The sequence below is a fragment of the Pleurodeles waltl genome, chromosome 1_1 (assembly GCF_031143425.1).
Source record: "Pleurodeles waltl isolate 20211129_DDA chromosome 1_1, aPleWal1.hap1.20221129, whole genome shotgun sequence".
NCBI lineage: Eukaryota > Metazoa > Chordata > Amphibia > Caudata > Salamandridae > Pleurodeles > Pleurodeles waltl.
The window spans coordinates 7,646,995-7,673,392 of record NC_090436.1 but is presented as its reverse complement, the minus strand read 5'-3'; the positions used below and the strand labels follow the sequence as shown (position 1 = coordinate 7,673,392).

The following is a 26,398-nucleotide window of genomic DNA, read 5'->3' as shown; positions in this document are numbered from 1 at the left end:
TTTAGTGTGAAATGTCCTTGTGTCAATTTTTGACATAGCGCATGGATATCGCACTAGATAAAGTTAATAAAAACCTAAAAAGCTTACATCATGTTCCTGTCGTGAATTACCGGTACATTTTTACCACAAATGGCCCATTCACAATACATTTTACTTTGATAAGCCCATAATTATGTGAACTGATATGATGGAGTAATCTAAGGAATTTCAAGTAATAAGTGGAATGCGAAATTCCCAAATTTATGCAAATTATTCTAGGGTAATTTCTCCCAGGCCTAGTTCATTTCATGGTGGGGATCTTAGTAAGAAAGGCACACGTGGATGATGATATCACCATAAAAGACTCTACAGACAAGAAATAAAATTAGCCCTGAAAAGCCATATTGTGGCTCACGTTTGGCTCTCATCTTTGGCTGGTATCTAGGGTACCTGCACAGCTCAGTCCCTGATCTCTCCTCTCATGTCTCTGTTCAGTCTGATTGTGGAGGGTACAAAGTGTTCAGCACTCCTGGGAGGTGCGGACTCAGATTAACTCCTGTCAGATGTGTCTTTTGATGTGGTTCACGCCTCGAAGGAACAATTGTTTAATCCAGGAGAAACCTAGGGGCATGTTTACTAGAAACTGGTGCCCTATGCCAATCTGAAAGGACATGAATGCACTGTGTTTACAAGATATGGTGAATTCCTGTCCTTTCCCCCTGTGTCGGAGCACAATTTGGTGCCTAGCGGCAACTCAGACGCCCTTGCACCATTGTGCACTGCTCTGGAGGTCGCACTGATGCACAGAGCCGTACCCTGCTCCGGAGGTCGCACTGATGCACACAACCGTACCCTGCTCTGGAGGTCGCACTGATGCACACAACCGTAACCTGCTCTGGAGGTCGCACTGATGCACACAACCGTACCCTGCTCTGGAGGTCGCACTGATGCACACAACCGTACCCTGCTCTGGAGGTCGCACTGATGCACAGAGCCGTACCCTGCTCCGGAGGTCGCACTGATGCACAGAGCCGTACCCTGCTCTGGAGGTCGCACTGATGCACAGAGCCGTACCCTGCTCTGGGGGTTGCACTGATGCACACAGCCGTACCCTGCTCCGGAGGTCGCACTGATGCACACAACCGTACCCTGCTCTGGAGGTCGCACTGATGCACAGAGCCGTACCCTGCTCTGGGGGTCGCACTGATGCACACAACCGTACCCTGCTCTGGAGGTCGCACTGATGCACACAACCGTACCCTGCTCTGGGGGTCGCACTGATGCACACAGCCGTACACTGCTCTGGAGGTCGCACTGATGCACAGAGCCGTACCCTGCTCTGGAGGTCGCACTGATGCACAGAGCCGTACCCTGCTCTGGAGGTCGCACTGATGCACACAACCGTAACCTGCTCTGGAGGTCGCACTGATGCACAGAGCCGTACCCTGCTCCGGAGGTCGCACTGATGCACACAACCGTACCCTGCTCTGGAGGTCGCACTGATGCACACAACCGTACCCTGCTCTGGGGGTCGCACTGATGCACAGAGCCGTACCCTGCTCTGGGGGTTGCACTGATGCACACAACCGTACCCTGCTCTGGAGGTCGCACTGATGCACAGAGCCGTACCCTGCTCTGGAGGTCGCACAGATGCACACAGCCGTACCCTGCTCTGGGGGTCGCACTGATGCACACAACCGTACCCTGCTCTGGGGGTCGCACTGATGCACAGAGCCGTACCCTGCTCTGGAGGTCGCACTGATGCACACAACCGTACCCTGCTCTGGGGGTCGCACTGATGCACACAACCGTAACCTGCTCTGGGGGTTCCACTGATGCACAGAGCCGTACCCTGCTCTGGGGGTCGCACTGATGCACACAACCGTACCCTGCTCCGGAGGTCGCACTGATGCACACAACCGTACCCTGCTCTGGAGGTCGCACTGATGCACACAACCGTACCCTGCTCTGGAGGTCGCACTGATGCACACAACCGTACCCTGCTCCGGAGGTCGCACTGATGCACACAACCGTACCCTGCTCCGGAGGTCGCACTGATGCACACAGCCGTACCCTGCTCCGGAGGTCGCACTGATGCACACAACCGTACCCTGCTCCGGAGGTCGCACTAATGCACACAACCGTACCCTGCTCCGGAGGTCGCACTGATGCACAGAACCGTACCGTGCTCTGGAGGTCGCACTGATGCACACAGCCGTACCCTGCTCTGGAGGTCGCACTGATGCACAGAGCCGTACCCTGCTCTGGAGGTCGCACTGATGCACAGAGCCGTACCCTGCTCTGGGGGTTGCACTGATGCACACAACCGTACCCTGCTCCGGAGGTCGCACTGATGCACACAACCGTACCCTGCTCCGGAGGTCGCACTGATGCACACAACCGTACCCTGCTCCGGAGGTCGCACTGATGCACACAGCCGTACCCTGCTCTGGAGGTCGCACTGATGCACAGAGCCGTACCCTGCTCTGGAGGTCGCACTGATGCACACAGCCGTACCCTGCTCCGGGGGTCGCACTGATGCACACAACCGTACCCTGCTCCGGAGGTCGCACTGATGCACACAACCGTACCCTGCTCTGGAGGTCGCACTGATGCACAGAGCCGTACCCTGCTCTGGAGGTCGCACTGATGCACAGAGCCGTACCCTGCTCTGGAGGTCGCACTGATGCACAGAGCCGTACCCTGCTCCGGAGGTCGCACAGATGCACAGAGCCGTACCCTGCTCTGGAGGTCGCACTGATGCACACAACCGTACCCTGCTCCGGATGTCGCACTGATGCACACAGCCGTACCCTGCTCCGGAGGTCGCACTGATGCACAGAGCCGTACCCTGCTCTGGAGGTCGCACTGATGCACACAACCGTACCCTGCTCTGGAGGTCGCACTGATGCACACAACCGTACCCTGCTCTGGGGGTCGCACTGATGCACAGAGCCGTACCCTGCTCTGGGGGTCGCACTGATGCACACAGCCGTACCCTGCTCTGGAGGTCGCACTGATGCACTCAGCCGTACCCTGCTCTGGAGGTCGCACTGATGCACAGAGCCGTACCCTGCTCTGGAGGTCGCACTGATGCACAGAGCCGTACCCTGCTCTGGAGGTCGCACTGATGCACACAACCGTACCCTGCTCTGGGGGTCGCACTGATGCACACAACCGTACCCTGCTCTGGAGGTTGCACTGATGCACAGAGCCGTACCCTGCTCTGGAGGTCGCACTGATGCACACAACCGTACCCTGCTCTGGGGGTCGCACTGATGCACACAACCGTAACCTGCTCTGGGGGTTCCACTGATGCACAGAGCCGTACCCTGCTCTGGGGGTCGCACTGATGCACACAACCGTATCTTACTCTGGAGGTCGCACTGATGCACAGAACCGTACCGTGCTCTGGAGGTTGCACTGATGCACACAACCGTACCCTGCTCTGGAGGTCGCACTGATGCACACAGCCGTACACTGCTCTGGAGGTCGCACTGATGCACAGAGCCGTACCCTGCTCTGGAGGTCGCACTGATGCACAGAGCCGTACCCTGCTCTGGAGGTCGCACTGATGCACACAACCGTAACCTGCTCTGGGGGTTCCACTGATGCACAGAGCCGTACCCTGCTCTGGAGGTTGCACTGATGCACACAACCGTACCCTGCTCTGGAGGTCGCACTGATGCACACAACCGTACCCTGCTCTGGAGGTCGCACTGATGCACACAACCGTACCCTGCTCTGGGGGTCGCACTGATGCACAGAGCCGTACCCTGCTCTGGAGGTCGCACTGATGCACAGAACCGTACCGTGCTCTGGAGGTTGCACTGATGCACACAACCGTACCCTGCTCTGGGGGTCGCACTGATGCACAGAGCCGTACCCTGCTCTGGAGGTCGCACTGATGCACAGAGCCGTACCCTGCTCCGGAGGTTTCACTGATGCACAGAGCCGTACCCTGCTCCGGAGGTTGCACTGATGCACAGAGCCGTACCCTGCTCTGGAGGTCGCACTGATGCACACAACCGTACCCTGCTCTGGAGATCGCACTGATGCACACAACCGTACCCTGCTCTGGAGGTCGCACTGATGCACAGAGCCGTACCCTGCTCTGGAGGTCGCACTGATGCACACAACCGTACCCTGCTCTGGGGGTCGCACTGATGCACAGAGCCGTACCCTGCTCTGGAGGTCGCACTGATGCACACAACCGTACCCTGCTCTGGAGGTCGCACTGATGCACAGAGCCGTACCCTGCTCTGGAGGTCGCACTGATGCACACAACCGTACCCTGCTCCGGAGGTTGCACTGATGCACACAACCGTACCCTGCTCCGGAGGTCGCACTGATGCACACAACCGTACCCTGCTCTGGAGGTCGCACTGATGCACAGAGCCGTACCCTGCTCCGGAGGTCGCACTGATGCACAGAGCCGTACCCTGCTCTGGAGGTCGCACAGATGCACAGAGCCGTACCCTGCTCTGGAGGTCGCACTGATGCACACAACCGTACCCTGCTCTGGAGGTCGCACTGATGCACACAACCGTACCCTGCTCTGGGGATCGCCCTGATGCACACAACCGTACCCTGCTCTGGAGGTCGCATTGATGCACAGGGCCGTACCCTGCTCTGGAGGTCGCACTGATGCACAGAGCCGTACCCTGCTCTGGAGGTCGCACTGATGCACACAACCGTACCCTGCTCTGGAGGTCGCACTGATGCACACAACCGTACCCTGCTCTGGAGGTCGCACTGATGCACAGAGCCGTACCCTGCTCTGGAGGTCGCACTGATGCACACAACCGTACCCTGCTCTGGAGGTTGCACTGATGCACACAACCGTAACCTGGTATGGGGGTTGCACTAATGCACACAACAGCCCACATTTCACTTATTTTTGGCAGAAAGGTGCTTGTCTGTGAATTCACATGAACATAAACCATAGAGTTGAGGGGTCCCCCAAGTGCACTAATATGGTGGTGCCCCAACACAAACTCATTAAGCCTCAAACTCACCCAGTTAATGAGGACGACGCGTGGTTGTCCAGTGCCAGGGTCCTTCACCTGGCATAGGGCATACAGCAGACGGGTGTCCGTGAACTTCGGTGCTAGCTCCTCGAGGCCGCCAGCTGCAGGGAGACAAAGAGAGAGGCAGAGGATGAGTGGTACTGTCCTTGACTTCAGGTGTTGGTACCCTGTACCTTGTTAATCACTGACCCCTGCACAAAGATATCCTTTTGTAAGCTCTGAAGTATGAGCTGTGTGCACTTTATCACACGCAGCACTTGCCAGGTGTAACGTAATGCGCGTCACCAGATAAACCATAGGACAAACCTGACAGTGTGAGAGAAAAATAGTCAGGGCCGCATTTATGAGCCCTGTTGCGTCGCTCTTGCATCACGCAACCCCTTGCATGGCCTGAGCGGCTTCATAAATCTGGAGTAAAGCAAAGCAACGCAATTCACTGCGCCAGTGCGGCATTTCGATGGGTGTTGGATGGGTGTTCCCACGCATCCACACATGGATTCTAATGCATTCCCAGACTGACTGTTGCTGGTAGACCTGGGATTGCACCAAAACGTACGCCTACCCAGGTGAGACTTAACAGGGAGGAATAGCTTGATTTCTCCTTGTTATTTCCTCTTTTTATGTGCGCTGCTTTCTGCAAGGCAAGTATGCATCTAAGGATTGCTTTTGTGCAGGAAGGTGTCCCTTCCAGCACAAAAACAATCCTGTATGCAACGCAGGCACCGTTGCACCATGGTGCAAGGGTGCCTACGTTAGGCGCTAGGCTGCCAAAACAGCGCCAGCACAGGGGAAAGGTGGGAATGCGCTGTATTCCTTTAAATACAGCGCACACCTGCCCGTTCCTTGCGACACAGCGCAGCAAGGTGACTTGCTTTATTGCGTCACTTGGCCATATATATGGCACTCACTATATACCTGGATATCTAGGTTTGCTGAGGTAAGCCCCAAACTCTGCAGGTCCCCTTTGAAGGCGCTACTCGGACTCGGCTAAACAATCCACACCCGGTCAATTCTGAACACAATGATGATGGATTTTTTGGGATGATTATTGCACCCCACAGAAGGCACTTCTAATCGAGGCCTCAGAAAAGAAAGATATGAGAAATCTATCCCAGCTCATATAATACCCATAAATGTTCTAGCACTACATTTCTAGGCGCTAGGCGAGTGCCACGACTGTATATGCAACAGATCTGTCATGCTACTTTTGAGAAGCTTGCACTGATCAGGAAAAGGCCGGCGCTCCCAGCAGCAAGAGAATGACCCCCCATAAAGGCCGGTGTGTTCCCCACACTGTGGCAGTGAGGCTGGGAGGGGCACGAGGGTCGAAGGTCACTCATTCCCTATGCTACTAATATGTTAAAATATGACCTTCATATTATTTATCTATCACAACATGTAAATATTATCATTCCTATTCTTTCTACATGTGCTTCACTATTTAAATATTGAGGAAAATATAAAATAAAAAAATATATTGGTTATGAAAATTCACAAATAAATTAGCTTAAAATACAGCAACACTTGAAAGTCTGAGTTTATAAAATACTACTTTAAATATATATTCTCTCCCTTATACAGGAATACCCTCTTTGTTTACTTATATATCTATATATATATATCTATATTGAAAATGTCACTTACCCAGTGTACATCTGTTCGTGGCATCAGTCGCAGTAGATTCGCATGTTCTGCAATAGCTCGCCATCTGGTGTTGGGCCGGAGTGTTACAAGTTGTTTTTCTTCGAAGAAGTCTTTCGAGTCACGGGACCGAGTGACTCCTCCTTTTGTCTCCATTGCGCATGGGCGTCGACTCCATCTTCGATTGTTTTTCCCCGCAGAGGGTGAGGTAGGAGTTGAATTGTAGTAATAGTGCCCATGCAATGGAGTGACTAAGTATGCACCTATTTAAGGTTGAGATGATACATATATAAATAATTGAAGGTAACTTCCAAACTGCTACAGGCTCCCGGGGAGGTGGGTGGGCACATGTGAATCTCAGCGACTGATGCCACGAACAGATGTACACTGGGTAAGTGACATTTTCAGTTCGATGGCATCTGTCGCTGTAGATACGCATGTTCTGCATAGACTAGTAAGCAGTTATTTCCCCAAAAGCGGTGGATCAGCCTGTAGGAGTGGAAGTAGTCTGAAATAATGTCCTTAATACAGCTTGACCTACTGTGGCTTGTTGTGCGGATAACACGTCTACACAGTAGTGCTTGGTGAATGTGTGAGGCGTAGACCATGTGGCTGCCTTACATATTTCTTGCATTGGGATGTTTCCTAGAAAGGCCATGGTAGCACCTTTCTTTCTGGTTGAGTGTGCCCTTGGTGTAATGGGCAGCTGTCGTTTAGCTTTAAGGTAGCAGATTTGGATGCATTTAACTATCCATCTGGCTATACCTTGTTTTGAAATTGGGTTTCCTGCGTGAGGTTTTTGAAATGCAATAAAGAGTTGTTTAGTCTTTCTGATGTTCTTTGTTCTGTCAATGTAATACATTAATGCTCTTTTGACATCTAATGTATGTAGTGCCCTTTCAGCTACGGTATCTGGCTGTGGAAAGAACACTGGAAGTTCCACTGTTTGATTTAGATGGAACGGTGAAATAACCTTTGGCAAAAATTTAGGATTGGTCCTTAGGACGACTTTATTTTTGTGTAGTTGTATAAAAGGTTCCTGTATAGTAAACGCCTGAATCTCGCTTACTCTTCTCAGGGAAGTAATGGCGATGAGAAATGCCACCTTCCAGGTTAGGAACTGTATGTCGCAGGAGTGCATGGGTTCAAAAGGTGGACCCATAAGTCTAGTTAGGACAACATTTAGGTTCCATGAAGGAACAGGTGGTGTTCTTGGTGGTATAATTCTCCTAAGGCCCTCCATGAATGCTTTAATGACTGGTATTTTATATAGGGAAGTTGAATAGGTAGTTTGCAGGTATGCAGATATTGCTGCAAGGTGTATTTTAATGGAAGAGAAAGCCAGGTTAGATTTTTGTAAGTGAAGCAAGTAACCCACTACATGTTCTGGAGTTGTGTGTAATGGTTGTATTTGATTAATATGGCAGTAGCAAACAAACCTCTTCCATTTACTTGCATAGCAGTGCCTGGTGGATGGCCTTCTTGCTTGTTTTATGACTTCCATACATTCTTGGGTAAGTTGTAAGTGCCCGAATTCTAGGATTTCAGGAGCCAGATTGCTAGATTCAGCGATGCTGGATCTGGGTGTCTGATCTTTTGGTTGTGCTGTGTCAACAGATCTGGCCTGTTGGGCAATTTGATGCAGGGTACCACTGATAGGTCTAGCAGCGTTGTGTACCAGGGTTGCCTTGCCCAAGTTGGTGCTATCAATATGAGTTTGAGTTTGCTTTGACTGAGTTTGTTTACCAGGTAAGGAAGGAGAGGGAGAGGAGGAAAAGCGTAAGCAAATATCCCTGACCAGTTCATCCATAGGGCATTGCCTTGGGATTGTTTGTGTGGGTACCTGGATGCGAAGTTTTGGCATTTTGCGTTCTCCCTTGTCGCAAACAAGTCTATCTGAGGTGTTCCCCAGAGTTTGAAATAAGTGTTCAGAATTTGGGGGTGAATTTCCCATTCGTGGACCTGTTGGTGATCTCGAGAGAGATTGTCTGCGAGTTGATTTTGTATCCCTGGTATAAACTGTGCAATTAGGCGAATTTGGTTGTGAATTGCCCAATGCCAAATTTTTTGTGCTAGCAGGCTTAACTGCGTGGAGTGCGTCCCTCCCTGCTTGTTTAGATAATACATTGTTGTCATGTTGTCTGTTTTGACGAGAATGTATTTGTGAACTATTATTGGTTGGAAAGCTTTTAGTGCTTGAAAAACTGCTAGCAGTTCTAGGTGATTGATATGCAGTTTTGTTTGATGTACGTTCCATTGTCCTTGTATGCTGTGTTGATTGAGGTGTGCTCCCCACCCTGTCATGGAAGCATCTGTTGTTATTACGTATTGTGGCACTGGGTCTTGGAAAGGCCGCCCCTTGTTTAAATTTATGTTGTTCCACCATAGAAGCGAGAGATAAGTTTGGCGGTCTATTAACACCAGATCTAGAAGGTGACCCTGTGCTTGAGACCACTGTGATGCTAGGCATTGTTGTAAGGGCCTCATGTGCAGTCTTGCGTTTGGGACAATGGCTATGCATGATGACATCATGCCTAGGAGTTGTAATACCATGTTTGCCTGTATCTTTTGTGTTGGATACATGCGTTGTATGATGGTGTTGAAATTTTGAATTCTTTGTGGACTTGGAGTGGCTACTCCCTTTGATGTGTCTATTATGGCTCCCAGGTATTGTTGTACCTTGCGTGGCAGAATTTTGGATTTTGTGAAATTGACGGTGAACCCGAGTTTGAAGAGGGTTTGTATGATCTGATTTGTGTGATTTGAGCACTGTATGAACGAATGGGCCTTGATTAGCCAGTCGTCCAAATATGGGAACACATGTATTTGCTGCCTTCTTATGTGTGCAGCGACTACCGCTAGACATTTGGTAAAGACTCTTGGTGCGGTTGTTAATCCGAAAGGCAGTACCTTGAATTGGTAATGTATTCCTTTGAATACGAACCTTAGGTATTTCCTGTGAGATGGGTGTATTGGTATATGGAAATAAGCATCCTTGAGGTCTAAAGTTGCCATGTAGTCGTGTAGTTTTAGCAATGGCAATACTTCTTGTAGTGTGACCATGTGGAAGTGGTCTGATTTGATGAAAGTGTTCACTACTCTGAGGTCTAGGATTGGTCTCAGCGTTTTGTCCTTCTTTGGTATCAGAAAGTACAGTGAGTAAACTCCTGTGTTTATTTGTGTGTTTGGCACTAATTCGATTGCATTCTTTTGCAATAGTGCCTGCACTTCTATCTCCAGGAGATTGCAATGGTGTGTTGTTAAATTTTGTGCTTTTGGTGGTATGTTTGGAGGGAATTGTAGAAATTCTATGCAATAACCATGTTGGATAATTGCTAGAACCCAAGTGTCTGTAGTGATTTCCTCCCATGCTTTGTAATAATGACCTATTCTTCCCCCCACTGGTGTTGTGTGGAGGGGGTGAGTGACATGTGAGTCATTGTTTAGTAGTAGGGGTTTTGGGGCTTTGAAATCTCCCTCTATTTCTAGGGAATTGCCCTCCTTTATATTGTCCCCGAAAACCTCCTCTATACTGTCCCTGGTAAGTGGACGGTGTTGCTTGTGAGGTGCTGGCTTGTGTGCTTTGACCCCGAAACCCCCCTCGAAAGGGCGTTTTACGGAATGTGCTGTAATTCCCTCTGCTCTGCGGGGAGTAGAGTGCGCCCATGGCTTTGGCAGTGTCCGTATCTTTTTTGAGTTTCTCAATCGCTGTGTCCACTTCTGGACCGAACAGTTCTTTTTCATTAAAAGGCATATTGAGAACTGCTTGTTGAATCTCTGGTTTAAATCCAGACGTTCGGAGCCATGCATGCCGTCTGATAGTTACAGATGTATTAATTGTCCGTGCAGCTGTATCTGCAGCGTCCATGGAGGAACGTATCTGGTTGTTGGAGATGGTCTGTCCCTCCTCAACCACTTGTTTCGCCCTATTTTGGAAGTCCTTGGGCAGATGTTCAATGAGATGTTGCATCTCGTCCCAGTGGGCTCTGTCATAGCGCGCAAGTAGTGCCTGGGAGTTCGCGATGCGCCACTGGTTTGCAGCTTGTGCTGCGACTCTTTTACCAGCTGCATCGAACTTGCGGCTTTCTTTATCTGGGGGTGGTGCATCTCCAGATGTGTGAGAGTTGGCCCTTTTCCTAGCTGCTCCTACAACAACAGAGTCTGGTGGCAGCTGTGTAGTGATGAAAACCGGGTCCGTAGGAGGCGGCTTATACTTCTTTTCCACCCGTGGTGTGATTGCCCTACTTTTGACCGGCTCCTTAAATATGTCTTTTGCGTGCCGGAGCATACCAGGGAGCATAGGCAGGCTTTGGTAGGAGCTGTGGGTGGAGGAGAGTGTGTTGAACAAGAAATCATCCTCGACCTGTTCTGAGTGGAGGCTTACGTTATGAAATTGTGCTGCTCTAGCCACCACCTGAGAGTACGCGGTGCTGTCTTCTGGTGGAGATGGCTTTGTAGGGTAGGCCTCCGGGCTGTTATCTGACACTGGGGCGTCGTATAGGTCCCATGCGTCCTGATCTTGGTCACCCTGGCTCATGGTGGTGTGAGCTGGGGAGTGAGATGGAGTTTGTGCTGGTGAAACGTTAATCACGGGCGGAGGAGAGGGTGGTGGTGTAATTCTTTTAACCACTTTTGGTTGTGGTGCTTGTTCCGTCTGGAACTCCAACCTTCTCTTTCTCCTAATGGGGGGAAGGGTGCTTATTTTTCCTGTCCCCTGCTGAATGAAGATACGCTTTTGCGTATGGTCCACATCAGTTGCTTGTAGCTCTTCCTCAAACCTATGCTTTTGCATTTGGGAGGTTAGCGAGTGCTCTTCTGTATAAGAGCCTGAAGCTGGGTCGCTTGCAGTTTGTTTCGGCGTCGAAACTTTGTCTGCGTGTTTTTTCGGCTCCGAGGTGACTTTTTTCCTTTTCGGGGCCGAAACCTCTCGGCGTCGATCTGTTTCGGTGCCGCTGTCTCGGCGTCGAGCCGTGTCCACACCGGTATCTCGGTGTCGAGGCTTGTCTCCAGCACTTTCTCGGTCCCGAGAAGGCTGCGTGCCGGTGTCTCGACCGGAGTCGGACGATCTCGGCACTGTTTTGGCCTTTTTCGGTGCCGACGGTCGGTCACCGAATTTATGGGTCGAGCCATGGCCTGGTGGCAGTGGCGTCCCCTGGGCCTTGTAAATGTTTCTCTGTGTGTTTTTCGACGTCTTACTCACGGTTTGTGTATCGTCGAATCCTTCGGAGTCTGAGTCTTGGATCGAGAAGGTACCTTCCTCTTCCTGTTCCTCGAACTCCCGTCGGGCTGTCGGTGCGGACGCCATTTGAAGTCTTCTGGCTCGACGGTCTCGGAGTGTTTTTCGGGACCGGAACGCACGACAGGCCTCGCAGGTGTCTTCGCTGTGCTCAGGTGACAGGCACAGGTTGCAGACCAAGTGTTGGTCTGTGTAGGGGTATTTATTGTGGCATTTGGGGCAGAAACGGAACGGGGTCCGTTCCATCGGCGTTCCTCAGCACGCGGTCGGGCCGACCAGGCCCCGACGGAGGATCGAAAAACTACCCCGAAGGGCACCGGAGCTCTTCGATCTTCGATGCGGTGTTGAATCTAAGTACGCCGATCCCGAACGCAACAATACCGACGAAAATCTTCCGAAATTAACTATTTTTTCCGTTCCGAAACTCGGAGCGACAGGAACACGTCCGAACCCGATGGCGGAAAAAAAACAATCGAAGATGGAGTCGACGCCCATGCGCAATGGAGACAAAAGGAGGAGTCACTCGGTCCCGTGACTCGAAAGACTTCTTAGAAGAAAAACAACTTGTAACACTCCGGCCCAACACCAGATGGCGAGCTATTGCAGAACATGCGTATCTACAGCGACAGATGCCATCGAACATATATATATATATATAGATATATATATATATATACATTACTTTGCTGTAGAAGAAAAAAATGGAAAAAAAACTTTGGCTCTCTCCAATGCACTACTCTACGTCTCACCTTATACCTCTCTCAGTATATCCTCTGCCTCCACTCTCCGACTCATCCCAAACCTCATTCTACTACTCTGATCTCCCAACAACTCTACTAAACTCTTCCCCCGTGTATCTCTCCTTTACTCATCCCAAACCTCATCTGACTACTGTGATCTCCCGGCAACTCTACTAAACTCTTCCCCCGTGTATCTCTCCTTTACTCATCCCAAACCTCATCTTACTACTCTGATCTCCCGGCAACTCTACTAAACTCCTCCCCCGTGTATCTCTCCTTTACGCATCCCAAACCTCATCTGACTACTGTGATCTCCCGGCAACTCTACTAAACTCCTCCCCCGTGTATCTCTCCTTTACTCATCCCAAACCTCATCTGACTACTGTGATCTCCCGGCAACTCTACTAAACTCTTCCCCCGTGTACCTCTCCTTTACTCATCCCAAACCTCATTCTACTACTGTGATCTCCAGGCAACTCTACTAAACTCTTCCTGTGTATCGCTCCTTTACTCATCGCAAACCTCTTCTTACTACTCTGATCTCCCAGCAACTCTACTAAACTCTTCCCCTGTGTATCTCTCCTTAATCATCCCAAACCTCATCTTACTACTCTGATCTCCCGGCAACTCTACTAAACTCCTCCCCCGTGTATCTCTCCTTTACGCATCCCAAACCTCATCTGACTACTGTGATCTCCCGGCAACTCTACTAAACTCTTCCCCCGTGTATCTCTCCTTTACTCATCCCAAACCTCATCTTACTACTGTGATCTCCCGGCAACTCTACTAAACTCTTCTCCCGTGTATCTCTCCTTTACTCATACCAAACCTCATCTTACTACTCTGATCTCCCGGCAACTCTACTAAACTCCTCCCCCGTGTATCTCTCCTTTACTCATCCCAAACCTCATCTGACTACTGTGATCTCCCAGCAACTCTACTAAACTCTTCCCCCGTGTACCTCTCCTTTACTCACACCAAACCTCATTCTACTACTGTGATCTCCCGGCAACTCTACTAAACTCTTCCTGTGTATCGCTCCTTTACTCATCGCAAACCTCTTCTTACTACTCTGATCTCCCAGCAACTCTACTAAACTCTTCCCCTGTGTATCTCTCCTTAATCATCCCAAACCTCATTCTACTACTCTGATCTCCCAGCAACTCTACTAAACTCTTCTCCTGTGTATCTCTCCTTTACTCATCCCAAACCTCATTCTACTACTATGATCTCCCTTATCCCTTTCTACAGACACTTCTCTCCTCATCTCTTCTTTACTCATCCCAAACCTCATCATACTACTCTGATCTCCACAGTAACCCCGTCTGGAGTCCTCCCTCCTATATCTCTCCTTTATTCTACTGAATCCAACTAACGGACTCACATGTCCACCATTCAATCCAACTCATATTTCCCTTTACTAATCCACCACTAATCCATTTTGGGTTCCAGATTAGCGTGCTACTTGCTAAAAAGCGCTTCGAAGCCTCTTCAGGGACAATAGGCGCTATAAAATTACAATCACAAACTCCCCTCATGCTGTCATTGAACGTCATTTCCTGTGATGTCATCCTTATGAAAACTGATAGCTCTGGAACAACAAACATCCCAGATATTTTAATAAGAGACTGTCAGTGACTAAGCAGTGGCCAGACCTTGTTTTTGTTGCTGACTTTGGAACAAGGACACCAACTTTCTAACTCTTCTTCATCCAGACTGTGAGATCATCAGTAGAGCAGTTGTTTGTGCATCATTGTCTCTAGTTGTCAAAAACGCGGACCGTCTAGCCCCCCCTGTACCTGAGCACCATGAACCCCGCCATGTCCCCAGCCCCGCCTACTGCAGTGTTCACGTTCCCCATAGTTCAGGGGTCATCAAACTGGAGAGGCGGGGAGGGGCAGGGCGGGCCGGGTCCACCCAAGGGGGCCACAGGTGATCCTAGGGGGGGTGCCAGGCTCTGGCATGCAGGTAACATGCTTTATATTAAGCAGAAAACTGTTTATTGCATTTTTAAAAAGTTAACAGAACTTAATTGCAATGTTTAAATAAGTCTAGACATAGTTAAACATCGGCAACTTAATAGAATAAATGTGAAAAATTCTGAGGGCCAAATTATTTTTTCCACTGGGGGAGGGCATGGCATTAAAGAGATCAAAAACCACTGCCATAGTTGATAACGTTACCTGCACGAGCGTAATCCACTTAATTCTGGGAATTTCACATTAACCTTGTTAACGCTAAATTCCCAAAGTTAAGTCATTAGACTAATCCCCCTAATTAAGTGCCATTCCCTGTAAAAAGTGACCGATCGAGCGGCTGTTTGCAGTACTTTGTTTAAATGTCCCTAGCTCTAAAAATTGATTTGACGTATCATTTTGCACTAAACTATAGCATGAAATGGCAAATTTGCATTTTTCTGATATTTCACATAGTTATGCAAAAGCAAATTACGCACATTTCACGCACCCCTAGCTGTCATGTTTCTGCTGTAAGTAGTTGTAATATCATTTTACTCCCCTCCTCTGAACGCACGACCCTGGGTCTCACACCAGCCCCTTCAGATTCGGGGTTCACCCCCTCTGGATGGAGCCGCTCACAGGGCGGACACCTGTGGCCTGGTGATTCCACGCCCCTCGCCTTGGATGGCCTTCAAGCGTCAGGTCAGGCGCTAGTTTTCTGGCCGCTACATTTTGCGTGTGTAAATGGAGTCACTGGGCTGCTTTGTCTGAGTAAAGACCACGTGTGTACACAATTTGGGTGCACATTCTGCACACATTTGAGCGCAGTTTTTTCTAGTGGACGGTCTTAAGTGGCTTCTGTTATGTTATTGCATTTATAGAGCGCGCAGCGGTGGCCGACATAAATGAAAAGTGGTCGGGCGGGTGGAGGGGGCACAGGGGAGGAGCATTTGGAGCAGACTATGAGGGGGTACTGTGGGGGGTTAATAAAAAAACACCCGGTCCAGCCGGCTGCCTTGCGCTCCTCTGCTTCCTGGTCCCAGCATCAGACTCCCCGTGCAATCCCCGCGCTGCTCTCATGCGAATACCAAGCATGGGCCCGTTCACAAAGGTAAACTTAGACCAAAAGTCAAGGTTTGGACCAAAAGTCCAAATTTACACCAATAGTCTCAGTTCACACCAAAAGCAGCAAGCCAGGAACGCTGTGGACACAGCCTGTGATTGAGCGAGGCCTAGTTTCTAACAGAGCAAGTCAACTGTCAATGCACAGGAACTGGTGCACTTTTTCTGCTCCTGTGGAGGCCCAGGGTCAGAGGTTCTGGGAGGACAGAGGTCACTTCAGACTTCGACAGGAGCTCGAGGCATGTGAGAGGACAGAGGCCCCTTCAGACTTCGTACCTCTGGTGGGGTCGGTCAGACACAACAGGAGCCTTCAGACTAGAGCTCTGGTGGGGTCGGTCAAACACCACAGGAGCCTTCCGACTAGAGCTCTGGTGGAGTCGGTCAGACACCACAGGAGCCCTCAGACTTCAGACCGGAGCTCTGGTGGGGTTGGTCAGACACCACAGGAGCCCTCAGACTTCAGACCGGAGCTCTGGTGGGGTCGGTCAGACACCACAGGAGCCCTCAGACTTCAGACCGGAGCTCTGGTGGGGTTGGTCAGACACCACAGGAGCCCTCAGACTTCAGACCAGAGCTCTGGTGGGGTCGGTCAGACACCACAGGAGCCTTCCACTAAATCCTCCAAGGGTGAGCGGTCAGGAGGAAACTAATGAGCTACTTAAATACCTCTGAAGTGTTCACTGATGAAGTCAGCTCGCCTTCATTAATAGTGTTTTAGGGATCTGAGCTGTGAGTGTGAATTACTCTCTCTATGGGCAGCACTTTACTCCCGCCGTGGTGAGGCTTCTCCACCCGCCAAGGATCAAGATGTCTGCCGGCCCAGCGGGCACCGCTTGCATTTTCAGCTGCCACCGTCACAGCAGTTCCTGTAAATGTACTGAAAGGTTCTGACTTATGGTAAACATTGTTTTTTTTTTTTCAAAAACACAATCCCAGAACAGGAATTTGATTTTTTAAATAAAAAAAACAATGACTTTCTCCCCATGGTAATTCCCTCCCGCGCATGGGGTCATTTTGCAGCTTTGAGTTCCCCCTTACCCCGCGTGGCCTGGCAGCTCAGGGTGGATTGTTCCCATTGGAGCAGAGTCAAGACTGATTAGCACATGGCTGGGGCCTAACTAAGGAGGCTCAGTGGGCGAAAAAAAGATGCTTTGGGGTAATTACCAGAGGCTGAGATTAATTCAAGCGTTCCATCCATCACTATTTGTATACTTCAGTTCCATCTCTTTACAGCACACCTACCTCCCTCCCTTCTCTTACAGTGCACCTACCTCCCTCCCTCTCTTACGGCACACCTACCCGCCTCCCTTCTCTCTTACGGCACACCCACCCGCCTCCCTTCTCTCTTACGGCGCACCTACCCGCCTCCCCTCTCTTACGGCGCACCCACCCGCCTCCCTTCTCTCTTACGGCGCACCTACCCGCCTCCCCTCTCTTACGGCGCACCTACCCGCCTCCCTTCTCTTACGGCGCACTTACCCGCCTCCCTTCTCTTACGGCGCACTTACCCGCCTCCCCCCTCTTACGGCGCGCCTCCCCTCTCTTACGGCGCACCTACCCGCCTCCCTTCTCTTACGGCACACCTACCCGCCTCCCTCTCTTACGGCACACCTACCCGCCTCTCTCTCTTACGGCGCACCTACCCGCCTCCCTCTCTTACGGCACACCTACCCGCCTCCCCCCTCTTACGGCACACCTACCCGCCTCTCTCTCTTACGGCACACCTACCCGCCTCCCCTCTCTTACGGCACACCTACCCACCTCCCTTCTCTTACGGCGCACCTACCCGCCTCCCCTCTCCTACGGCGCACCTACCCGCCTCCCTTCTCTTACGGCGCACCTACCCGCCTCCCCTCTCTTACGGCGCACCTGTAGGAGGCTGGACTGGCTTGTAGTGAGTACCAAGGGGTACTTGCACCTTGCACCAGGCCCAGTTATCCCTTATTAGTGTATAGGGTGTCTAGCAGCTTAGGCTGATAGATAATGGTAGCTTAGCAGAGCAGCTTAGGCTGAACTAGGAGACGTGTGAAGCTACTACAGTACCACTTAGTGTCATATGCACAATATCATAAGAAAACACAATACACAGTTATACTAAAAATAAAGGTACTTTATTTTTATGACAATATGCCAAAGTATCTTAGAGTGTACCCTCAGTGAGAGGATAGGAAATATACACAAGATATATATACACAATAGCAAAAATATGCAGTATAGTCTTAGAAAACAGTGCAAACAATGTATAGTTACAATAGGATGCAATGGGGAAACATAGGGATAGGGGCAACACAAACCATATACTCCAAAAGTGGAATGTGAACCACGAATGGACCCCAAACCTATGTGACCTTGTAGAGGGTCGCTGGGACTATTAGAAAATAGTGAGAGTTAGCAAAATAACCCACCCCAAGACCCTGAAAAGTGAGTGCAAAGTGCACCAAAGTTCCCCTAAGGACAAAATAGTCGTGTTAGAGGGAGAATGCAAGGAAAACACAAATCAGCAATGCAACAACGATGGATTCCTGACTGAGGGTACCTGTGGAATAAGGGGACCAAGTCCAAAAGTCACAAGCAGCTCGGAGATGGGCAGATGCCCAAGAAATGCCAGCGGTTGGTGCAAAGAAGCTCTTACTAGGCTGAAGAACTGTGAATACTGCAGGAACGACAAGGGCTAGAGACTTCCCCTTTGGAGGATGGATCCCCCACGCCTTGGAGAGTCGTGCAGAAGTGTTTTCCCGCCGGATGGACGCCAACAAGCCTTGCTACACGCAAATCGTGCGTTTGGCGTTTTTGGACGCTGCTGGGGCCCAGGAGGGACCAGAAGGTTGCAAATTGGACCTGAAGAGAGAGGGGACGTCGAGCAAGACAAAGAGCCCTCAATGAAGCAGGTAGCACCCGGAGAAGTGCCAGAAACAGGCACTACGAGGATGCGTGAAACGGTGCTCGCCGAAGTTGCACAAAGGAGTCCCACGTCGCCGGAGACCAACTTAGAAAGTCATGCAATGCAGGTTAGAGTGCCGTGGACCCAGGCTTGGCTGTGCACACAGGATTTCTGCCGGAAGTGCACAGGGGCCGGAGAAGCTTGCAAAGTCGCGGTTCCCAGCAATGCAGCCCAGCGAGGTGAGGCAAGGACTTACCTCCACCAAACTTGGGCTGAAGAGTCACTGGACTGTGGGGGTCACTTGGACGGTGTCGCTGGATTCGAGGGACCTCGCTCGTCGTGCTGAGAGGAGACCCAAGGGACCGGAGATGCAGCTTTTTGGTGCCTGCGGTTGCAGGGGGAAGATTCCGTCGACCCACGGGAGATTTCTTCGGAGCTTCTGGTGCAGAGAGGAGGCAGGCTACCCCCACAGCATGCACAAGCAGGAAAACAGTCGAGAAGGCGGCAGGATCAGCGTTACAGAGTTGCAGTAGTCGTCTTTGCTACTATGTTGCAGGTTTGCAGGCTTCCAGCGCGGTCAGCGGTCGATTCCTTATCAGAAGGTGAAGAGGGAGATGCAGAGGAACTCGGCTGAGCTCATGCATTCGTTATCTAAAGTTTCCCCAGAGACAGAGACCCTAAATAGCCAGAAAAGAGGGTTTGGCTACCTAGGAGAGAGGAAAGGCTACTAACACCTGAAGGAGCCTATCAGCAGGAGTCTCTGACGTCACCTGGTGGCACTGGCCACTCAGAGCAGTCCAGTGTGCCAGCAGCACCTCTGTTTCCAAGATGGCAGAGGTCTGGAGCACACTGGAGGAGCTCTGGACACCTCCCAGGGGAGGTGCAGGTCAGGGGAGTGGTCACTCCCCTTTCCTTTGTCCAGTTTCGCGCCAGAGCAGGGGCTAAGGGGTCCCTGAACCGGTGTAGACTGGCTTATGCAGAATTGGGCACATCTGTGCCCAACAAAGCATTTCCAGAGGCTGGGGGAGGCTACTCCTCCCCTGCCTTTACACCATTTTCCAAAGGGAGAGGGTGTCACACCCTCTCTCAGAGGAAGTTCTTTGTTCTGCCATCCTGGGCCAGGCCTGGCTGGACCCCAGGAGGGCAGCTGCCTGTCTGAGGGGTTGGCAGCAGCAGCAGCTGCACAGAAACCCCAGGAAGGGCAGTATGGCAGTACCAGGGTCTGTGCTACAGACCACTGGGATCATGGAATTGTACCAACAATGCCAGGATGGCATAGAGGGGGCAATTCCATGATCATAGACATGTTACATGGCCATATTCGGAGTTACCATGGTGAAGCTACATATAGGTAGTGACCTATATGTAGTGCACGCGTGTAATGGTGTCCCCGCACTCACAAAGTTCAGTGAATTGGCTCTGAACAATGTGGGGGCACCTTGGCTAGTGCCAGGGTGCCCTCACACTAAGTAACTTTGCACCTAACCTTTACCAGGTAAAGGTTAGACATATAGGTGACTTATAAGTTACTTAAGTGCAGTGTAAAATGGCTGTGAAATAACGTGGACGTTATTTCACTCAGGCTGCAGTGGCAGGCCTGTGTAAGAATTGTCAGAGCTCCCTATGGGTGGCAAAAGGAATGCTGCAGCCCATAGGGATCTCCTGGAACCCCAATACCCTGGGTACCTCAGTACCATATACTAGGGAATTATAAGGGTGTTCCAGTAAGCCAATGTAAATTGGTAAAAATGGTCACTAGCCTGTTAGTGACAATTTGAAAGTAATGAGAGAGCATAACCACTGAGGTTCTGGTTAGCAGAGCCTCAGTGAGACAGTTAGGCACCACACAGGGAACATATACATGCACACCTATGAGCACTGGGGCCCTGTGTGACAGGGTCCCAGTGACACATACATATAGGCCACAAACCTATGAGCACTGGGGTCCTGACCAGCAGGATCCCAGTGACACATAACAACCATACTGAAAACATGGTGTTTTCACTATGAGCACTGAGGCCTGGCTATCAGGATCCCAGTGAGACAGTGAAAACAGTGACAAACACCCTGACATACACTCACAAACAGGCCAAAAGTGGGGGTAACAAGGCTAGAAAGAGGCTACCTTCTCACAGCACCTACCCGCCTCCGTTCTCTTATGGCGCACCTACCCGCCTCCCCTCTCTTACGGCGCACCTACCCGCCCCTCTCTCTTACGGCGCACCTACCCGCCTCCTTCTCTTACGGCGCACCTACCTGCGTCCCCTCTCCTACGGCGCACCTACCCGCCTCCCTTCTCTTACGGCACACCTACCCGCCTCCCTTCTCTTACGGCACACCTACCCGCCTCCCCTCTCTTACGGCACACCTACCCGCCTCCCCTCTCTTACGGCACACCTACCCGCCTCCCTCTCTTACGGCACACCTACCCGCCTCCCTTCTCTTACGGCACACCTACCCGCCTCCCCTCTCTTACGGCACACCTACCCGCCTCCCTCTCTTACGGCACACCTACCCGCCTCCTTCTCTTACACCACACCTACCCACCTCCCTTCTCTTACGGCGCACCTACCCGCCTCCCTCTCTTACGGCACACCTACCCGCCTCCTTCTCTTACGGCACACCTACCCGCCTCCCTTCTCTTACGGCACACCTACCCGCCCCTCTCTCTTACGGCACACCTACCCGCCTCCCTCTCTTACGGCGCACCTACCCGCCTCCCCTCTCCTACGGCGCACCTACCCGCCTCCCTTCTCTTACGGCGCACCTACCCGCCTCCCCTCTCTTACGGCGCACCTACCCGCCCCTCTCTCTTACGGCACACCTACCCGCCTCCCTTCTCTTACGGCGCACCTACCCTCCTCCCCTCTCTTACGGCGCACCTACCCGCCTCCCCTCTCCTACGGCGCACCTACCCGCCTCTCCTCTCTTACAGCGCACCTACCCGCCTCCCCTCTCTTACGGCGCACCTACCCGCCTCCCCTCTCTTACGGCGCACCTACCCGCCTCCCTCTCTTACGGTACACCTACCCGCCTCCCTTCTCTTATGGCACACCTACCCGCCTCCCTTCTCTTACTGCACACCTACCCGCCTCCCCCCTCTTACAGCACACCTACCCGCCTCCCCTCTCTTACGGCACACCTACCCGCCTCCCTCTCTTACGGCACACCTACCCGCCTCCCTCTCTTACGGCACACCTACCCGCCTCCCTTCTCTTACGGCACACCTACCCACCTCCCTTCTCTTACGGCGCACCTACCCGCCTCCCTCTCTTACAGCGCACCTACCCGCCTCCCTTCTCTTACGGCGCACCTACCCGCCTCCCCTCTCTTACGGCACACCTGCCCGCCTCCCCTCTCTTACAGCACACCTACCCGCCTCCCTTCTCTCTTACGGCACACCTACCCGCCTCCCTTCTCTTACACCACACCTACCCACCTCCCTTCTCTTACGGCGCACCTACCCGCCTCCCTCTCTTACGGCACACCTACCCGCCTCCCTTCTCTTAAGGCACACCTACCCGCCTCCCTCTCTTACGACACACCTACCCGCCTCCCTTCTCTTAAGGCACACCTACCCGCCTCCCTCTCTTACAACGCACCTACCCACTTCCCCTCTCTTACGGCACACCTACCCGCCTCCTTCTCTTACAGCGCACCTACCCGCCTCCCTTCTCTTACAGCGCACCTACCCGCCTCCCTTCTCTTACGGCACACCTACCCGCCTCTCCTCTCTTACGGCGCACCTACCCGCCTCCCCTCTCTTACAGCACACCCACCCGCCTCCCTTCTCTCTTACGGCACACCTACCCACCTCCCTTCTCTTACGGCACACCTACCCACCTCCCTTCTCTTACGGCACACCTACCCACCTCCCTTCTCTTATGGCACACCTACCCGCCTCCCTTCTCTTACGGCGCACCTACCCGCCTCCCCTCTCCTACGGCGCACCTACCCGCCTCCCTTCTCTTACGGCACACCTACCTGCCTCCCTTCTCTTACGGCACACCTACCTGCCTCCCCTCTCTTACGGCACACCTACCTGCCCCTCTCTCTTACGGCACACCTACCTGCCTCCCCTCTCTTACGGCACACCTACCCGCCTCCCTTCTCTTACGGCACACCTACCCGCCTCCCCTCTCTTACAGCACACCTACCCGCCTCCCTTCTCTTACGGCACACCTACCCACCTCCTTCTCTTACGGCACACCTACCCGCCTCCCTTCTCTTACGGCGCACCTACCCGCCTCCCTTCTCTTTCAGCACACCTACCCGCCTCCTTCTCTTACGGCACACCTACCCGCCTCCCTTCTCTTACGGCACACCTACCCGCCTCCTTCTCTTACGGCACACCTACCCGCCTCCTTCTCTTACGGCGCACCTACCCGCCTCCCTTCTCTTACGGCGCACCTACCCGCCTCCCTTCTCTTACGGCACACCTACCCGCCTCCCCTCTCTTACGGCACACCTACCCGCCTCCCTTCTCTTACGGCACACCTACCCGCCTCCCTTCTCTCTTACGGCACACCTACCCACCTCCCTTCTCTCTTAGGGCACACCTACCCGCCTCCCTTCTCTTACAGCACACCTACCTGCCTCCCCTCTCTTACGGCACACCTACCGCCTCCCTTCTCTCTTACGGCACACCTACCCACCTCCCTTCTCTCTTACGGCACACCTACCCACCTCCCTTCTCTCTTACGGCACACCTACCGCCTCCCTTCTCTCTTACGGCACACCTACCGCCTCCCTTCTCTCTTACGGCACACCTACCACCTCCCTTCTCTCTTACGGCACACCTACCCGCCTCCCTTCTCTCTTACGGCACACCTACCGCCTCCCTTCTCTCTTACGGCACACCTACCCACCTCCCTTCTCTCTTACGGCACACCTACCCGCCTCCCTTCTCTCTTACGGCACACCTACCCGCCTCCCTTCTCTTACAGCACACCTACCTGCCTCCCCTCTCTTACGGCACACCTACCCGCCTCCCTTCTCTCTTACGGCACACCTACCCGCCTCCCTTCTCTTACAGCACACCTACCTGCCTCCCCTCTCTTACGGCACACCTACCCGCCTCCCTTCTCTTATAGCACACCTACCCGCCCCTCTCTCTTACGGCACACCTACCCGCCTCCATTCACTTCTACTCCAGACCTCTCTGCCTTCTTGCTGTTTTTATCTTAACTCTGTAAACTGCACCAGGACACAGTAAAATATATATTTTGTGGGTTGGGCGCTCCCTTCTCTCTAGCTAGGAGGCCTATTTTGTGGACTATGGTGCCATCTTGTGCCCAGTGGTGGCGGGGGCATAAGGCAGCTGCCTGCAGTGGGAGTAATATAGCCAGGGCCGCTGGAATGATGCCATTGTGTGGCTCCACCAATCTTCGCATAATTGTAGGTTTGCCACATAATCCATCATCTGCCACATAATATGCAGTGTTTAACAAAAGAGATGTTTCTAGCTGACACAGTTGAAAGTTAGTAAACACACATCATGGAAGGCCCTTTGCAAAGCCAGACTGGTCACCTTTCTGAGTTTATTTCTACATGTGGGTGTTAAACTGGTACTAAAGAGGTACAATTAATGCCGAGACAGTGTTAACAAACTTAAAAAGGCAAAATAATGAAGTAATACTATCACAAAATGTGGTGCACAATGCCGCATAACTTGTCTTTTCTTGCCGCATAATTCCAGTGTCCCTGAATATAGCGCTCCTTGGGTGCATCTCCGGGGCCGGATTACATCTGCCGCAATTACTTCACCGGTAACAAGTAGTTATAATTGAAGACCTAGCGCTGAGAGCGGCGCTTTACCTCCCTGTGAGCCCGGTGCCAGGCGCGTCTCCACCGCACTGTAATTGTGGGTATTACGCAGATGCTTCGGGCAGGACCAGTCATGAAGGGTATTATTACAGAGCATTGACACGCGTGAGACTCCCCAGCGCTAGCTGGATGGAAGCGGAACTGCCACATATCAGAGTAGGGAAACGTGCGAGAGAACCAGGCTGACAGCTCAAACAGAACCAGGGAACCAGACCTGACACTAAACACATGAAGAGAGCACAACCAGAGAACCAGATCTGCAACTTAACACATAATAAAACAACCAAAGAACCAGACCTGCAACATAACACATGAAGAAAACACAACCAGAGAACCAGATCTGCAACTTAACACATAATAAAACAACCAAAGAACCAGTCCTGCAACATAACACATGAAGAAAACACAACCAGAGAACCAGACCTGACACTAAACACATGAAGAGAGCACAACCAGAGAACCAGATCTGCAACTTAACACATAATAAAACACAACCAGAGAACCAGTCCTGCAACATAACACATGAAGAAAACACAACCAGAGAACCAGACCTGACACTAAACACATGAAGAGAGCACAACCAGAGAACCAGATCTGCAACTTAACACATAATAAAACAACCAAAGAACCAGTCCTGCAACATAACACATGAAGAAAACACAACCAGAGAACCAGACCTGACACTAAACACATGAAGAGAGCACAACCAGAGAACCAGATCTGCAACTTAACACATAATAAAACACAACCAAAGAACCAGACCTGCAACATAACACATGAAGAAAACACAACCAGAGAACCAGACCTGACACTAAACACATGAAGAGAGCACAACCAGAGAACCAGATCTGCAACTTAACACATAATAAAACAACCAAAGAACCAGTCCTGCAACATAACACATGAAGAAAACACAACCAGAGAACCAGACCTGACACTAAACACATGAAGAGAGCACAACCAGAGAACCAGATCTGCAACTTAACACATAATAAAACACAACCAAAGAACCAGACCTGCAACATAACACATGAAGAAAACACAACCAGAGAACCAGATCTGCAACTTAACACATAATAAAACAACCAAAGAACCAGTCCTGCAACATAACACATGAAGAAAACACAACCAGAGAACCAGACCTGACACTAAACACATGAAGAGAGCACAACCAGAGAACCAGATCTGCAACTTAACACATAATAAAACAACCAAAGAACCAGTCCTGCAACATAACACATGAAGAAAACACAACCAGAGAACCAGACCTGACACTAAACACATGAAGAGAGCACAACCAGAGAACCAGATCTGCAACTTAACACATAATAAAACACAACCAAAGAACCAGACCTGCAACATAACACATGAAGAAAACACAACCAGAGAACCAGACCTGGCACTAAACACATGAAGAGAGCACAACCAGAGAACCAGATCTGCAACTTAACACATAATAAAAGAACCAAAGAACCAGGCCTGACAAATAACACATGAAGAAAACACAACCAGAGAACCAGACCTGTAACAATACATGAAGAAAACACAACCAGAGAACCAGGCCTGACACTTAATACAAGAAGAAAACAGAGCCAGGGAACCAGACCTGACAAATAACACATTAATAAAACACAACCAGAGAAACAAGCCCTGTAACAACACACAAAGAAAACACAACCAGAGAACCAGGCCTGTAGCTTAACACACAAAGAAAACACAACCAGAGAACCAGGCCTGTAACTTAACACATTAATAAAACACAACCAGAGAACCAGACCTACAGCTTAACACACAAAGAAAACACAACCAGAGAACCAGGCCTGTAACTTAACACAAAGAAAACACAACCAGAGAACCAGGCCTGTAGCTTAACACACAAAGAAAACACAACCAGAGAACCAGGCCTGTAACTTAACACATTAATAAAACACAACCAGAGAACCAGACCTACAGCTTAACACACAAAGAAAACACAACCAGAGAAC

General features: G+C 51.3%; 1 protein-coding gene across 2 annotated transcripts in view; it reads right to left on the bottom strand.

The window, feature by feature from the left end:
- Nucleotides 1–26,398, bottom strand: part of LOC138250331 (drebrin-like) — a 387,037-nt gene that overhangs the window by 229,066 nt on the left and 131,573 nt on the right. For both annotated transcript variants that reach the window (XM_069205131.1, XM_069205216.1), the window contains exon 3: nucleotides 4,998–5,110. In XM_069205131.1, coding sequence (XP_069061232.1) covers nucleotides 4,998–5,110 — 113 coding nt within the window. The remainder of the gene's footprint in view (nucleotides 1–4,997; nucleotides 5,111–26,398) is intronic.